The sequence below is a fragment of the Anopheles maculipalpis genome, chromosome 3RL (genome assembly GCF_943734695.1).
Source record: "Anopheles maculipalpis chromosome 3RL, idAnoMacuDA_375_x, whole genome shotgun sequence".
In the NCBI taxonomy this organism is placed as follows: Eukaryota; Metazoa; Arthropoda; class Insecta; order Diptera; family Culicidae; genus Anopheles; species Anopheles maculipalpis.
The window spans coordinates 4,811,943-4,829,943 of record NC_064872.1 but is presented as its reverse complement, the minus strand read 5'-3'; the positions used below and the strand labels follow the sequence as shown (position 1 = coordinate 4,829,943).

At 42.3% G+C, this 18,001-nt stretch overlaps 3 protein-coding genes across 8 annotated transcripts in view; all 3 read right to left on the bottom strand.

Annotated features, from left to right (window-relative positions):
• LOC126564527 (protein kinase C and casein kinase substrate in neurons protein 1) overlaps nt 1–18,001 on the bottom strand; it is a 424,303-nt gene that overhangs the window by 145 nt on the left and 406,157 nt on the right. Inside the window, exons 2-9 of one of the 2 annotated variants that reach the window (XM_050221597.1) lie at nt 5,444–5,547; nt 5,265–5,374; nt 3,331–3,479; nt 3,065–3,253; nt 2,646–2,993; nt 1,369–1,479; nt 351–580; nt 97–278 (exon numbers count right to left, since the gene is read on the bottom strand). In XM_050221597.1, the coding sequence (XP_050077554.1) occupies nt 97–278; nt 351–580; nt 1,369–1,479; nt 2,646–2,993; nt 3,065–3,253; nt 3,331–3,479; nt 5,265–5,374; nt 5,444–5,547 (1,423 nt within the window). The remainder of the gene's footprint in view (nt 1–96; nt 279–350; nt 581–1,368; nt 1,480–2,645; nt 2,994–3,064; nt 3,254–3,330; nt 3,480–5,264; nt 5,375–5,443; nt 5,548–18,001) is intronic. The other variant, XM_050221599.1, reaches the window with a different exon arrangement.
• The window catches only part of LOC126564444 (mucin-2-like), a 363,283-nt gene that overhangs the window by 74,188 nt on the left and 271,094 nt on the right, over nt 1–18,001 (bottom strand). The window lies entirely within an intron of this gene.
• LOC126563903 (kinesin-like protein KIF14) overlaps nt 1–18,001 on the bottom strand; it is a 107,768-nt gene that overhangs the window by 39,139 nt on the left and 50,628 nt on the right. The gene's annotated exons all lie outside the window — the stretch shown is intronic.

Genomic DNA, 18,001 nt, shown 5'->3' with positions numbered 1-18,001 from the left:
AATTGCAATGATTACCAATATGAATTAAAGTTAGAGGATTCGTCAGCAGAAAGATGAGTCACTATGACTTATTGACTTGTGACTTCGACTACCTACCCTGCTTGAATGTAAGCTCATCACTTTCGGCGCCTTCGTAGTCGTATAAGGCTTTCACCGGTACACCAGGTTCACCATTGTCCACCAGTAGATTATCGTTACCGTCGCCCTCGTCCCATTCTTCCTCCTCCTCGAAGGGATTGCTATCGTTGGCTTTGCCATTCGTGCCGGAGTTACCATTGCTGAGAAGAAGAATTGTTAATTAATTATTTAAACAATGTAAAAGACATCTTAAATTATAAGCATTAACATACGTAACAACAGCTCCGCCGGGTGCAGCACCACGTCCAGGCGAATTTCTGGTAGGTGTGGTGGCTGCTTCATTTTTCGTTGATGCCGTTTCCGACTTGGGTGAATCGTTGTTCGGTGTCGGGGTGGTGCGATTGTTGCCGGTCGAGTTGGTAATACTGAGGGCTGTACTGTTTCGATTGCCACCTCCTCCCAGTAACCGATTGTTGTTGGCCGGTGGTGGTGGTGGATATTCCTGATTATTAATTATGTTCAGTTTAACAAAAATAAAGTAAGAGAAAGCTCGTATCAATAATACTTGTTATATAGCGTTATTTGTTTGAGTTTTAAGGCACAAAAAGCTTTTTCTTCTGTTCTACAATAGTATACTTTAAAGAGTAAATCTGAAGCACTTATAGCAAGTTATCTATATCGAAACTTAAGTTTTTTTTTGTTCATATAGTAAGGGAGAGAAATCTAATGTCTGTCTATTCTACTTTGCTTGTTCATTTGAATTATCTAAGCATTGCTATGTTTTTTATTATAGAAATATAGAAGAAGCTCGAGATTAAATAATTATTTGATTTAACCTTTTTCATACTACATCCAAAACCAAACAATCAACTAATGTTTATTTATGTTGAACAAATAAAAAGCATAAAATAACAGTACAATGCAACTACAAACTAACTCTCTGATTTACCACTAGCAAACCGAGGACAAGCAAAACAATAAAAGGGACTTAACAAGTGGTTTTGGGTTTCAAAATAGTACGATGCAAACGTTCAAATCATTAAATAGGTGGGAAAAACTTCACAAAACAACATCATTTTCAAACAACACACATTAAGTAATGGATGTGTAAATAGAAACAATAACACACACACATACGGAAAACTAATCCTAACAACAAAAAAGTAAAATTTTCCTTATTTGCCTAAAAAACAAGAACTTAAAATGTGTAGTTTGTGGTGGTAACGTGAAAACGAAAAAGCAATAAAACTAAAATCGAATCAAACAATAAAAAAAACAACAAAAAATTACATGCAAATCTTCGGCCACGGGTCGCTGATGAATGAGCGTGATCGGCGCTGCGGGTAAAGCTTCTTTGGATTTGATGCCCTTCGCAATGTCGCGGAACTCTTCCGTGTACTCCTGGAGAAGGCACGAGAACAGGCGGTCGGAGTGTAGCATATAAAACGCACACACACACATAAATACACACACACAGAGCGAGCAATGCATGATCGCACAGATCAGATGAATGTGGTGAGGGGTTGATGTGTGTAAGAACCGGATGTGTGTGTTTGCGCGGATTTTGGAGTTGTTTTTCGGTGCAGCATATGTGTGTTTGCGGATTTTGAATAGGGATCAGTTGAGTGTTTTGGACGTTTGATTTTTGATTTTTTCAAATTGAGCAAAAAGTGTGTAAATGGAGAAGAAGGGAAAGTAAAAAAGAAAACGAAATTACAATTAATAAGTGATTAAAAGAGAGTAAAATAAAAGCATGATAAAAAAGAGTTCTGATGTCGCTTTACAGCATCATCACGATAAGAAGAAAACAGTGTGGAAGAGCACAATTTGATAAGGATAATTTTATCCTTGCAAAATTGGAGAAAAGGATACGCCCCGGGAAAGGAAAAAGCGATGCGTTAAACGATTTAAGTAAAAAAGTTCGATTAGTAAAGTCATTTCACTCTGACATAAACAAAACAACGATCCACCGAAAACCCCAACAGAATACCCAGCTTCCATAAAGACGCGGCAGGCACGCAAATCAGTAGCAGCAGCAGTAACAGCAACAACAGCTACAGAAAAGCTAAATAATGCTTTGCACCTTTCCGCATAGAGTAAATTTTTTATAAATAATTCTTTGTTTTAATAAAGTTAACAAAAAAGTGATGTATGAGATTTTAAATAATTTTAAACTCCCAGTAAATTATTGATGAAAGATTATGGATTAATTAAAAAAAGGAGATTTTATACTTTGTTATCTGTTTTTTAGTAATACTTCCGTCAGAAAATTGGAGAAAATGTGTGAGAAATCTTACAAAAAAAAAAACAATTTTTTTAAATAGTAATCTAAAGAACAGAAACAGCATGCGCTAGAAAGCATTCACGTTAGGAAGGAAATAGAAAAAAAGGATTATTTTAATAGACACCACACAAGTTAACAAATAAAAAGGAAGAAAAACAGTCAAACGCCCAGCAGCTAGTGGGGAAAAAATGCTCAGTTTCATGTCATAGCACCGGACCAAAGTTGGTCATAACACCTGCCCACAATCCTTTGCCTTCGCTGAACGCTGTCCACACGCACTTACCACAAACGTTGGCCAGCTCATACCCATGTTGACGCCGTGATTGTTGGACCACCATTTCAGATCCTTCTGATGGTCCGCATTGTTGATCGTATGGTGAAACTCTTTGTAGATCTGGGGCAAGCTTGGGTCTTCGGAAATGTTCAAACATTTGTGTATCGAGAAGAGTACGTTTTTGAAAAAGCACAACCGAGTTTCCTCCATCTCTTGGCACTTCCGGAAAACATTCGTCATGCTCTCGATGTAGACGGGATTGTACTCTTTGATCTCGTTGAGCGTTTGTTCGTACCGATCGCGGCTCTTCGCTACGTCGTCCTTAAGTTTCTGTACCCTTTCTTGCATCTTTTTTAGCTACAATGTAAAGAGAGAAAGGGTAACGATCGTTATTGATTTTTTTTTTGCCGAGATCATCACTTTCGTACCTGATCGTTTGACATCGAGGAATCGCTGGATGCGTTTCGTTCCTGATTGGCAGCGGATTTTTCCATCTTGCATGCTGCATGGTAATCGGCTTTCGCTTTTTCTGCACTAGCCAGCAACTTTGCCCAGGGTTTTTGTGCCCGCTTGAACTGGTCCTCCATTTCTTTGCGTTCCTTAATTTGCATCATCGACTGATTCGGGAGAAAGTGACATTTACAACAATTGTTTTTCGACCCTGGTAGTCTTAACTTCCAAGCCTCTCTCGTACCTTGTGATAATTGTCCTTTTGCCATTCTTTAATCTGCAGCGTTACATCTGAACAAAGGCTTGCCTTAATTTTTAGATGCAGATCCGACAGACGTTCTGCCTCGGTAAGCATTCCCTTCCAGGCCGCTTCGGTCGTTCCATATTCCGGTCCTTGAAATACGGGGAAAAGTAAGGATGATTATTAAAGGAAAAATAAAATATTTCTAATTGTATGTACACACAACACTAAAGCACCGTTTGTCGGTCACAATTTTATCCTTTTTCAAAAGTAGAAACCCCTTCTAATGGTAAAAGGAAGTCCGGTACGCACGGTACGCACGCTACTGTCAATATCTTTCAAATTCAACCCCTTTCGTGACCCTCGTAACTCAATTAAGGACGTGTGGTTCGATGGAGAGTCTGATTGGAATGTAAGGCTATGAGAAGGCAGGAGAAAAACGCACACAACACTTCTACTCCGATTTGTGGCGAAGGTAAGACATTTGTATCGTATACCGGTGAGTGTTTAATTGAAAAATCAATACTCTTCAGGCCGGTTGGCTCTGATACTTCCGGAAAATGGGACAATACTGAGAACAGCTACCAAAACAACATAAAAAATAGAGGATTCAAATAAAATACATTAATAAATACTGTTCCCTAGGACAATACGGTACTGGACCGTCATTATTAATTATAAATAAAATACTGTTCCCTCACATAAAATTCCTATGGATATGACATAAGACTCCAACCATGCTGACGTGTGATGTTACGACATTAACTTATAACATCTTTTCCTACAATTCCAACGAAACTACAGCTAATGGGAATTTATTGAATCATCTTCCATCGCTCCAGTCCGTTTCCACGTCCAGACATGATCTGGGCATAGAAGCATGGGATCATTTGTCTGTAATTTTTCGCTTCATCACACATCCGATTCACAAGCAGCTGGCTGAGGTGTATCATGAGAGAGCATCGTCCCCGGCAAGTGTGTATAACAACAATATGGAGAAGAGCCGGCAAAAGCGCGAGTGTGTGTTTGTTTGGGAAATGATATATTAAGCGCACTTTTCTTACAAAGATGCCGGATCGGAGCAAAATGCGTGTAGGGAAAGGTGACGCGCGTGCGGGTGGACCGACACGCACAACCCAGAATCTATTTTTAAATGCTAACAAATTGATCCACTTCACCAACCAACTGTGTGTTAGAGCTCAGTGGGATTTGACCTTCGGTTTTCCGACTCTTTACACAATGCTCCACATTGATTTAGTGTTCGATTTCTGTAATGGTGTGACATTGTGGCATACGTCTCCTATAAAAATGTCCTTGTCTTTTTCCCAGTTAAATGATCAAAGTCATACAGGATACCGTGCCGGGAATCTTCATTAGTAAAATGTTCATAATTTACTATTTTTCTCTCTCGCTCGACATCAAATGCTGCATAAATGGGCCCATTTCACTACGCAAAAAGTGCATCAACCCATATTCTCATTCTTCACCCCCCACAATATCGGATGATTTCATGGTCGAGGCGTTTATACTATTATTATGTCACCCCTAGCTGATACTGACGCTAATGCATGAGGCATCCCCCCCATCATGGATGGAATATGGTCCTAGAAAAATCTAGCAAGAAAATTATAACCTTCACCAGCATGCAGCAGGCTGTAGGGTGGTCGCGACTGCACATGGTGGCGATATCACTTAAAAACCGTTGAAGGTCATATTAAGTAGCGCAACGACGATTGATGTGTGGCAGTAGTTGTTCGCAACGATGGGACATTTGATACATTAGCGTGTGGCGTATAATTTGTTATACCTCCCGGCCACACACACACACACACACACTCTACGGCTGCACATGACGATTTTCCTTTTTCCGCAGCAGAATGGTTGATCAACTGTTCACGACTTTCGGTACATTTGGACCCGGTTTTGTTTGGACTCACCTTTCTCAATCAGTTCGCCCCATTTCTTGGACCATGTTTTCAAATTTTTGGCATATGCTTTTTCAATTTCGGCACGCTCCTGGATCAGTGTTTGCAGCTCCGTACATAATCTAGAAGAAGAGATGAAATAAAATATTGTTGCATTTGGTACGATGCCCCGAAGACGCCCTCAAACTTACTTGTAACCGTCCTCTATCCGCTTGGTAGTGCGTTTGTAATTGTTTAGCTCCCAAAACGAATCACTGCCGGCCTGCAGCAGCTGATCGTCGCTGTGATGTGACATGGTGGTTCTGTTTGTATAAAACGTATGGAAGAGTACACTCACTTAACCACAACCTCGTTCTTCTCAACCCAGAATCGAATCAATTTGCAAACGTTCTTCTCTTTTTTGTCGCTTTGCGGGACAAATTTGCCCGCCGCCGTTTGCACACTAATGACCCGATACACAAACGATAAATGAGACGCGACGACAACGTATGGCGTGCGGTCCACAATCAACCGCAATTGTGCCCGATCGTACCAGCAAACAGTAGTACACGCTCAGCTAGAGGGCTGTCCTCCTCGATCACGATGGCCTTTTTACTGGCCCACCCCTCGGCGGTGTCTGTGTAAATGTCAGTCCCAGAGAGAATTCGACCGATCAATTGAACCTGCTGCGTCGGGGCGTGATGGCGGGTGTATACGTTTTATTTCGACAAATGACCGCCGCTATGAACGACTTTTCATATATTCAGACGATGTCCACGTACGCTTTCTGGGGTAACATAAGCACTGTTGTGTCTGGATGAAGTATATTCCTGTAAGTAAACAAAATATAGAACAAAAATTAGTGTTGCAGCAGATTACTCAGAGATATGGATTATTTTTTGACACAGGATAGAAGTAGTCACCATTCTTCCTTCATCATTTTTCATCATCCTGCTCTATTAGGCATCCGGAAGTTCGACAAATCGAATCCTGCCTGACCTGGATTTTCTAGGACGTATATTAAACGAAACAAAACATCCCCCTCTTACTAAATTAGAATTGATGAAAGTCATACGACAGGCGTAGAAAATATTAACACCGCCGTTTATGCCCTAGTTCCCATCCATCGATTTTCCGAACGGTTTCCGTATTGATTCAAAACACCAATCGGAAGTCAAATGAAAGGGCTCCCGTAAAGTTGGGCTGGGCTAACACAAACCCCACAATCATACCCGCCAATATTCCACCAGTTAAAAGGGTACACACACACACGAAGGAAGGCAAGCTTTTGCTTTCGCCCTATGTTCACACTGACCCGGTCCCGGTCATTCATTAATGTTTTACGGTTAGAGATATTTTACGCCAATGCGCGATCGGGGCTCGCGTGATGCATGCAACATTTTCCATTCCTACTACTCCGGCTGGAATCTGCCTAATCAAATTGAATCGACCCGAGATCCGATCGTAAAACGAGACACCTCACCTTCCGGCTAGAGATTCCAACGTCGACGCGGCGTGGTGGTTTTGGTGGTGGTGTGATTTGATAGAAGCTGATTTTCTAATTGAACAGTTATGGGAAGGGAAGGAATTTAAGGCCTTCAATCTTTCGGAGTTGGGTCTGGTACCGGAAGTTTTCTGTTTCTAAAATCACCGGAACTGCAGTGAGAATCCGATCCGACATTTGAAGGGAGATATGTGATAGAAAGTGGGGATTGTCAAGGGACGAATATTCCTTCGTGTCTGTGCCAATCGCAAACAGCATTGCGCATCGTCGTGTCAATCATACTGTTATTTACGTATTGACTATGAAATCCTGTCATGCAATAGTCATCATTCGATGCTCATTGCCCTAAATCTGTAAATCCATTTATCATTCCGACGCAAGTAAGTGTGTGCAATCTGAAGAACACCAGAGGAGGAGGGAGGAAGAGACTTCTTCCGACCATTTAACTTAACCATTACGTCAACATCTGCATGTGATGTTTGAGTTTCACACGGTTGTACCGTGCAATTGATGAAAAGTCCCCAACTGCTTCCGACAAACGGGACTACTTCTTGGCATCAGCTGTAGAAGCTTTAGAAGACACACGATTACTCTCACGTTCAGACATCGTTCGTGTAAAAACTGCTGGCCCAGATGAGACTCTGGAGCATTGGTGACAAGTGGTGGTAGAAGAATCGTTTATCTTCTACACACCCTCTCTCCGCCAATACTGTAATCGTCTTCCACATATCGAGTGCGAGTACCGGGTCCTAATATCCGGTACCGGTTTTATTCGCACCTTGCATGCTCAAAAATCTGTTTTCCTCTCGGTTCTGCTGCCGGTAGACGCACCATGAAAACACGTTCAGCTAACCGTGATGATGATGTGATGGCGTGTTTCGACTTGGTCGGCTGTCACTCAAATTCATTCATGCTTTTTTATGGCTCGGTCCGCTAGGGTAACATGGGTACATAGTACACGTTAGATTGTACCTTTTTTTCATTGATGAAACGCATAATTCTCTTCTTCTAGGCAACGGTAATTACGGACACGCCAACATACGGGCTTGTGCTATTGTGGATGTGAAAATTGTACAGTATTCTTGTCTCATCCTTACCTCATCTGATCAGAAGAAGCAGCATCATGTCCAACAAGTTTGGCAGCTTCAGTGAACTTTGCACCGTCCCGAAGCTGGCTTTACTGTGCATGGAAATATTCTGCGAAAGAAGAGATATGAAAAGAATTGCTTTATTATTTACATAAATCAAGATAAAATTCTTACAGACATCCTCAAGTACTTTTCTTCAGTAAGACAAAATAGAACGTTCAATATGGGGAGACAGGTTGATTACTTCACTCTATTCACAATCGCCATAAATCAATTCATAATTCGAATTCTTTACGATCCACACCATCTACGGAACTTGAGAACTGGGTAGAACGTCAGCTCTGCATCGATTGTAAATAAAGTCGTAATAACGAACGAAGGCGTGATGCAAGCCCATACATTTGCCTAGAACTTCACACCATAAAAATCGATCAAAAATTATTTACCATGAAGAATAGCTAGTGTGCAAACAATAGATCATATGTTCGTCCATGAATCATCGGTGGCAGTAATGCTAGTGGAAGCCTCCTATCAATTTAAATTGCTGAGAGCTACTAAATAAGAAATGATGGTTTGACTCTGCCTGTAAAGTTTCGAATATATGGGGATTTTTTTTAAATTCTATCACATAAATAAAGCCATATATTATTTATCATATATTCATGATATGAAAGCTAATCCCGGGCTTGGTGCTCTTCCGACAATGGCCGTTCATATTTCACCTGCCCTTAGTTGTCTGCTTGCTGGGTCTCTCTCTGTGTGTATGTGTGCTTTATTGTCCTCTCAATGCACGACACGGCCACCCGGTTAGAAAGGGCATACCGTGGAAGAACTCACGTGTAACTCCACCATCGAGACAACACGATCGGATACAAGTGTCATAAAAAAACCATTCGACAGTATGGCGAAGCTTTCCATCCGAAAACGTTCCGCTCCGTTTCGCTTACCCCGGTGGGTTCGGAGTATGTGTAAATCGGAAGTATTCGTACACCAACGGCGAAAACAAGTAACTTTTCTGGTGCATCAAACTGCAACTGTTGGCAGTTATAGAGTTTGAATCGTTTTTACTAGTCGCCTTTCAGTTTTGGATGTAACTGTAACGTTTTGTAACATTCAGAATCGATAACTTTAACCTGCAAATACACAAAACAAGAAGGAATAGAGTGCATCGTCGAGTGTTCTTTAAACCCACCGATAACAGTAACCATTCTACGGGTTTCTCTAAAGCTGCCGTAAGTCTTAAATACGCAAAGAGACATTGCAACAATTGAGTTGACAACAACTGTCTGCACTCAATTACGTATGGTTTCCTTCAATTTAATTATGCCTGCAAAACAAAATGCACCAACAGTTCCATAAGAAGGTAAACCTCGTCTAAAAAGCAGTATCATAAATAAGACACCAGTATTATACGAAAACATTTACAAAACAACATCAGATGAGGCAACTAACTGGGTCCATAACGCGTCTGTTTCTTATGAAGTGATCATAAACATGTTCGCCGAGTGGAATGTAAAATCGAAGGCGTTCGGCGGTGGCTGTCAGATAGCTTCCACCACGGGAGAGTGTATCCTAAATTTGGTCTGCACACCATTTTCGGAAGACACCCAGGTCCGCCCATGCTAAAAGCACCTTCGGATAGATAGATGGAACTCGTTCGGGTGGAAGTGGGCCTATGCCTCCGTATGGTTGTCAGAAATCGGTGGGTAGACATGAATTTTGGCGGTTGTAAAACATACTCATATACGCCAACATTATGCCTCTCAAAGTTTACTTTCCTGACGTGTATTATGAACGAAACTGCATTATCTCAACGTTTATGCAATATGCTGGCGGAACATGAAGACCAATACTTCATCAGGAAGTCCCACAAGGAAAAAGAAGATTTTTGGGAGTAATAATCTGATTTCTATCCCCTGCGGGAAAAAAGGCTCCTGCTGATATCCGATTCCACGAGAACAGTGGGTAGTGGAGCGCATACCACACGTACAAAATTCCGGAAAAATACGAAAGCTCTAAGACACGTAGCAGACCTGCAAAGAGCTTCGTCCGAAAGAACTCTTCTGGCAGGCTGGGATGGCATACGAAAAAAAAGCACCGACCGCACCCGAACGACACATCACACACTGATTGTTGGAGTTTCTTCCTTTCGCTTGGTTAAGATTCATAACCGGTTCGGGAAAGGGACAGACGACGTAGCAGCAGCAGGACGGATGGACGGATCAACCGGGCGCACACACAGAACAGGTTGACTGTCGGAATCATCGGTCCGCGTGCTGTCCGTACACAGTTGTTGGCGTGGCAAGAGAATGTTTTCGTTTCATGCTCTCTTCAAGTAAGGAATCACGTACGCAGAAAAGGAAAAACGCCAGCATCCAGCGGCTGACAACGTGTCCCGCCAGAGCACGTACCAAATTTTTACTGATTTGATTCTGTACGAATTTTTAAACAGAAGATTGCAAAGAATGCCGCAAGGTTTAGATTTGGTTAGGGAACGATTAAGGTAAAGTTTAAGAGCTTACCACCAAGTGGTTGAGATGATAAAAACTGCAGGAAAGCATACAAGAGACTCTGCTGCTAATCGAGTTAGTGACATCAACCAATTACCTTATCGTGGTTTCCTAGGACACATCTTGGCACTCGGCTACTTTGGATGAATAATTACATCGAAGATTATGCTGATCGCGGCAAAATGCTTTGCATCCGCTCGAAAGCTATCAATCATGTAGAAATTTTAATTAACTCCAGTAAAAGTCACAGTTGCTTGGAGGTTTAAGAGCATCGTTTAACAAAGTAACGCTAGTACACAACCATTAGACAACGAATTTCTCCGTCCAGAGAGATTTATTGTTGCGATTATGGGGAAATCTAAGCTGCTAATATCCTACCCATATCCCATAAGACACCATGTTGTAGGCAAGCGGTAAATCCATCTATTTCCGATACGACACACGAGTATGTCAGTGGACATTCCGATTTCGGCCGTGGCGTAGCAGTAGGTCGTTGAACTTGAGCTTTGTAACGCATCAAACCCACAACAGCTTGGACACACACCTTACGCGACACTACCCTCGGGTCGGATGCATACCACCCATTGATCGAACACCGATGGCTTTAAGAGGCCATCCATTTCTTGGAAGCGTTTGCCGACCGCCAGCGACGAAGGAATTTGAGATTTCTCTGATATATGCGCGCGGTCACATCGATACGTTTCCGAATTTTATCACCAACTCTCACTCTATCTTTGACCGTTAGGCATTACCGAGCAGTGTGGCCTAACCTGCAAAGTAGCACAAGGTCTCCCCCGTCATCATCTTATGCACCACCAAAAAGACTCGGGGACACTTCCTTAAGTTACAACTTTTCTAGGAGAAAGTTTTCTCCCGCACTAAAGACTCCACAATTCCTTCTCCCTTCACAGAGCGCTGTGGAATGTCACTCTAATCGTTCACATGCATATGCTGTTTGCAAAAATTATTATAATTTACGCATAGATTTGCCTTTAGTTTAGTGACCGTTTAGCCGGCAGGGACCGGTTCACCTGACCAACGACAGTGACCGCAGACAGCGGCAGCACTAGCTTCATTTTTCTTTTCGCGCCACCCAACCATCACCGGACGATCCAAGTCGATAACCCGTCGTCGTCGTCGTCGTCCCCACCGCTGATAAAAACTTCGCACGAAAGTAGCTATAGCTGGGGAGCTGTAAAATCTCTCCTGATCTCCACACACACACACACACACGACAAGATCACGGCGAAAGATGGCAACTGCCCATCGGAAATTGACGATCCGTGCGATCAACGCCCCATCATACTCCCGCGGTTTCTCGCTCTCGCTATCTCTCTGTCTGATCGAAAGTTCAAACTCCACAATTCACGATCTTATTCGTCGGCAAATTGGCAGTGCGTGTGTCTCGCCGAATGGAACGGGTCGCGGGCATGTGATCAAGCCAAACCCCTCAGATACACACCTGATCTTCAACTTGATCTTCGATCTTTAAGCTGTGATCATTCGTCCGGTTTGAGGTGCACGTTTTCCGCACGAGCAGACAGATGGGTTAAGAAGATTTCGTTTTTTTTACACTCGCAAACTCAATTTCACCTTAACCTTGGCGGAAGTGCTATTCAAGTGCGCTCTGTTAGTGAATTCACCGTCCAAAGTGAATGATAAATACCGAGACGACATTCCTTATGGGACTAGTGTTGTTTACAGCATCTAGAATCCATTTTACAATGCACAATTTAGACTTCCTCTGCCATTTTCTACACCTTCTCTGTTATCGAATGATAACAATTCACCTGCCGACACATGTGCAAACACATCTCGAGTGCACAGAGGATGCACGTGTGTCCGTTTACAGTCACTTTAGCGCAACTAAGTCAGATCTATTTTCTTATGTGTGGCGTGTCTTAGAGATCCCTCACTCAGACGATCATTTACAGTGAATATAAATAAATTCTAACCATTTTATTAGAAACCATCGCAGCCAACTGTTGCCTAAAGCCGATCGTTGTATTTTTATTTGCCAAGAAAAAGGTTCCTTTGCTTCCGGCACCTCATTAAGAAAGATGCAGCAGCCAGCGCCATCGCTACATTCCATCGCTTTATGTCCGTTGAGGAAGAAAAAAAAACTCCACCCCAAATAAAATAACAGTAATTACACGACGGGACGCCATGAAAGGCTTGGAGCGAAATTTGCTTCTTTAATTCGTCACAAAGTATACGCACGCCGACATTCTTCCCCCAACAAGCGTCTGACCAACGATGAGCACCCTACCTCTCCCTTTTCATCACAAACTGATGTGGCCCTAGGCCATTTCGGTTACTTTCTGGACGGACAGGCTCAGTTCCTCCAACAAGACACCATACCAAGCAATGGGAGAAAATGTGCCACAGTTCCCGCAGGACAAGGAATCATTTGCTTCGCTACAGAGTGCACGAATGATGACCAAATCCATTGAAATTTTGCTGGCCAGATAAGGTGCTGCTATGGCTGAGGTTAGCTGAAGTTGGCTACGTCCTTTCGAAGCGTCGTCGCGTCCAGACGGTGTAACAATTTTATTTTTTATGTTTCATTCACACAAATCTACATTTCGCAGCGGGACACATTAAAAAAACCCGTGCAGCGCTTTGCGCTGTGAGCTGCCAACTGTATTCCGAATTTTCTTGTTAAGCAAATCTTCAGCCATCCCTTTTTGTATCAGATTTGCCTCCAAGAAGCTAGTGCAGGTTAAAAGCATTTGCTTGAGTCCGAACCAAGTGTTTTTTGTGTAATTTATTGAGACTTTTCTACTCAACCTCATAAATCTTCAGACCACTTGCAGGATATAAGAGTATATCTGTTCCAATTAAAATGAGGACTCACAAGAAAGAAACTCCCGCAACAGCAGAAAATAGCCACTACTTCTCATCTCAAATATTATGACAACCTCCTAAAGGCGCCAATCCAATAATCCTCACAATAGCCGTCGACTCGAGAATAGGGCGTGAAAACCGCAAATCGTCGACATTCCGTTGATATCAAATTCCAAATCGATGCTGAGGAAAGAACACTAGCGAATTGAATAATTATGCCTTTTCAGAATTCTTTCGTTGCCTTGTGTTGTACAGCAAAGAAAAAAAAAAAAACATTCGCAGGACACAAAAGCAGCAAGGAAAAACAACATTCCCTTTTTGGAATGAGAACCTAAAAAAAACACTAATCCACTGTGGAATTTATTCATGTAGAATGTCACGATTGTTGTAGCTGTGGGCACCCTTCCCGGAGAGAAACGGTTCGCAGTTCGTTTCCGACTGACCTAATTCTTCTGGATCCATATGAAACATTCCTTTCTACATCTGCTGCCGATCGTTTCCTCTCTTCTAGAGTTCCGAAAATCTATCCGATACGCATCATCAACCGATACCGGAAGAGAACTCAATAAGGGAGACTGCACCATCCAGTGGAAGTTATTGATTAATGCACACACACACAACAAAAGACTCAACGGCGAGTCGCTATATACAATCGCAGTTTGCGTTTTCATATACTCTCGATCGCTATTCTACTGTCTGGTCTGTCTGTTGGAAGTTTCACCAATGCGGAAATGCAACTGACAGTTTCGTGCGTCGTGTGTTGTGTTGCGTTGTTTTTCAGCCTCCCCAAACAATCGTCAACATACACCAGAGCTCCAAATGTACCGAGTGGGGAGAGACCTCTGTTATGGGTTGGAAACGCGTAGAACTTTGCGCTCCGAGGGTGTGTACTGTTTGGGTTTTGTTATGCAAAAATGGCACAATTTCGGTCAAACTATAACCCAGCCGACCAGCGCAACTTTCACGATCGCGTTTATACAATGCGATCGCAACATTGTTTCAAGTTTTGTGTGTATATCTGGCAAGTTTTGGAAATTCATTCGCGCAAGCACAGTTCAATAAATACCTTCGACATCACGTCACTTCTTCGATTACGTCCCGAAACGTTGCGTTGCACGTGGTTATAAGAACAGACGTCGACAGGCGTTACACCACGCGTGTCGTGCTTTATCAATAAAAGGTTGATAAGGCTAACAATTGGGTGTTGGGATTCGCCTCGTTTCTTCGTGGCCAGCAACTTTTCAAGGCAAGACGATCAAAGGCCTACGACGAGTCGTATCAATCAGCGTCAACGATAAATATTCGCGGCGGGGCTACGTTGTTCCCATCTAACAACGAATAAATTGTGTAACCCAACAAGAACTTATGCTTCGGTTCGTCCTAAAACACTAAAACGTTTTATCTGTCTATTGAAGCGTCCCAAAACTATGTTTTATTGCTAGAACACTGCACACGATAGTTGGTTGAGACAGTGATACAGGTAAAGGTAAGTTTTCGAGCATTTTATTCGTCGAACCGGTTCGATCTTTTCGACAGGAAATAGCAATTAATAGCTCCTTTATCGCTCACTATGACATCGGACACGGTTGAAGAAACGAACGAGGCGTTTAAGAGATCGGAACAGATATCGCAACATACCATCCTTGTTGTACCGGCTTTAAGCGGCTGCGATAAGATTGAGGTTGAGTGCCGCCACGGTCAGTCAAGTCAGACAGTTGCAGTCGCCATACGGTCCGGTTAAATGTTGCAAAACGTAATGACAAACATTTATAAATCTATCGTCTGAGGCTTACACGCAGCGCAGCATTTTTCAAGATAGCGCACAACTACACAGGTGCATGTTGACGGCACGGAACCATCGGACTGTAGAGGTGATTTTTGCTAGCTAGATTTAAAAGATTCCCTCATCCAACAGCGATCATCACTGATGCGGTGAATATCATCATCAACATCATCACCTTCTGCCTCCACTACACACATCAACGGCTTTATCGTGCACAACTAATCTTATCATTTAGCGATGCTTGATGGATGAAGGTTAACCAGAGGATGTGATTCTCAAGCACAGATTGAAATTGATTATAAAATCGTTTCAAGTTTATAGTGACTTATAAAGACATATTAATAATGTAGCTTTTACTATTCGTTGATGATAATAAATTAGTAATAAGAGCTATGATAAGACTGTTCATTCGTGTTCATTCCAGCGTCTCTAAGGCTTCAGGCAATTCACAAAATTTATGAATTTACATCAACTGAAATTAGCTCTAAATATTGCGGGAAGATATCTGAAATAATTTTTGATACACCGGCTGTAGGATCCTCCGAAAGACTAGGCGATTGTCACACAACACACTCATCATCATTGTCGCAAGCTTCGGACGCCCTTCGGCGTTACGCATGAGAGATAGTGTTGCTTCTATTACAAGACCGTTGACATGCTCGACCATTTAGCTTACCCCTGCAAAGAAATAGAGAAAAAGAAACACAATTAAAACCTGCTCCACAACCTGCCGTGTTATGCATGCTCAAAAGCTGAATGTGCATGAGCGGATCAGTTACAAAAATGTATACAGTTTGCCACACCATTAACCACACACAGCGAATAGCTTTCATGCTTTTTCGGATCTCTGAGATACTGTAGATTAAAATTTGCTTGATGAAATTTTCTACGACGGTGGATGAAGGAAACTACGAAAGCTCCGCTCCGTAATGATTAATAGACCGGCAGGCACCATCGCCAATCATGGTGTAAAGAGACGCGAACTCGACCAAACCCAAATAATCCGCGGAGGAGTTTGTTGATGAGTGGATGGATGGATGGATGCGTCAAACTCTCATGCCCACGGCTCCCTCTGTACAGCGGTACAATTTGCCGACCAAAATAAAGAAAAACCTACAGAAAGTGAACTTAAAAAGCGAAAACTTTTTTTTTTTTCCTGCGGAACTTTCATCTTCGACGGTGTTCATCTCTTTTTTTTCAACCAATTTCCTCTGCAAATATTTGAACCACCCAACAGCAAAACGGTTGAAAGGAGATAAGAAGGAACGAAAATAACCATTGGAAAATCCGGACGATCTTGGCCTACAGAAACCCCTACCACAACTCCTTACGGTGTGTGTTTGTGCGCGTGGTTTGTGCACACACAGAAACATATAGGCAGCATCATGATATAATTATCCGACAACGAGCCACGATCAGAGGTTCAGCTGGATCATCATCATCATCATCATCATCATTCGCTACCAGATTTTCTATCCATTTTTTTGGCAAAGCCTTTTTTCCCGACCAGCGAACCAAAGCTTGTGTAAAATCCATCAACGAATCTTGGCTGCCGATAGATTAATAGATTCATCCGATCATGCTATTTAAGACTTCATCCTCGATCGTTGTTCCTTTCCCTGCACTTTTACTCCCGCGTTCAATCTGGGGCCTCAACGTGCCCCCACGTGTGTGTGTGTGTGTGTGTGTGTGTGTGTGTGTGTGTGTGAAAATAAGAAAATGAAAAGCAAACATAACGGTAGCACGAAACGGGATCGGAATGGTGAAGGAGGTGTGGCAAGCAAAGTAAACCAAACAAATAATATTTTCGAAATCGAAAGTCAGGGGAGGCATCTCAACAAGCTGTTAAAGATCATCAGCTGTCGGTAGGAAATGCAGCACGTGGGAGTAAATTGCAACAGGTGGAAGTGAAGAATAAGTGGCATGAAGAGTGAGATGAAACTACGTCAAAAATGTTCACACCAAGGTTAGGGTTGGGATTAGGTTCAATGAACAGTAGGATAGCATATGGAAGCCACGGCGGCCAAGTCACTGTACGGACACACTTTCGGCTAATCGTCGCCGTCAGTCAGAGTTGGAGTTGCACTTTTCCTCTCGATTAATACAATTTTCTCGCTTTTCGTAAAAATTTAGTTTCTCGGTGTGCTGTGGGGTCTGCTTGATTATTATTGGTTTATTTTATTTTCTCACCATAGATGATCGGACGTCCAATCGATCATAATTTCATGATAGTAGTGGAGTTGCACTAGAGGAAAATTTTAACAATTTCAAAGAAAATCAAACTTTGCGATATCGTTAGGGACACACTTAAGACATCCTCACACCGCGACTAAATTTTAAGTCAAGAAAGTCAGACATTGGTAAGTCTTCCAGGCCTCTCCGAGTTGTCCGGATGTACTTTGCACTTGTATCAACTCGTCTACACCTAATCGGCCATCGCGTTAAGTTCATCAATGCTTGTCATCATCATCATTTGCGCCATCGTCACACCGAGCCGCACATCGTTTCATCAAAACGCTCTTAACCTGCGGAAGATGTACCGAACGACCAAAGAAATGGCAACCATCGCACACCATTAACCTTCAAGAAGAGCTATGCAAAAAACACACACACACACACACACACACACACACACACATCATGTCCCGATGTCACGATGATGATACGCTTCGACGCTTTTAGGGTGGCAGAATATGAGGATTTTTTTTGCAGAAATTGTACTTCTTTTACATACCTGCTTAATAGAGCTCTTTAAGGTCGTTTAAATTGTATCGTTTGGAGTTGAAACTCGTACAAATAACAAACCAAAAATTCTAACGACGTCAAGGAGGAGGAGTCTCTGTCGTAGGTGATGATATCATCGACACCACCAACGTCGTTTTTGTTGGTTCAACATTCAAATACTGAAACTCCACACACAACAACCGTTCATGTGGGTTAATTAAATATTAATGAGAAAAAGCTGTTTTTTTTTACATCCGTTTCGTTAGAATTGATCAACCGAACACAACCATAAGACAATGTGCTTAAATAAAGAT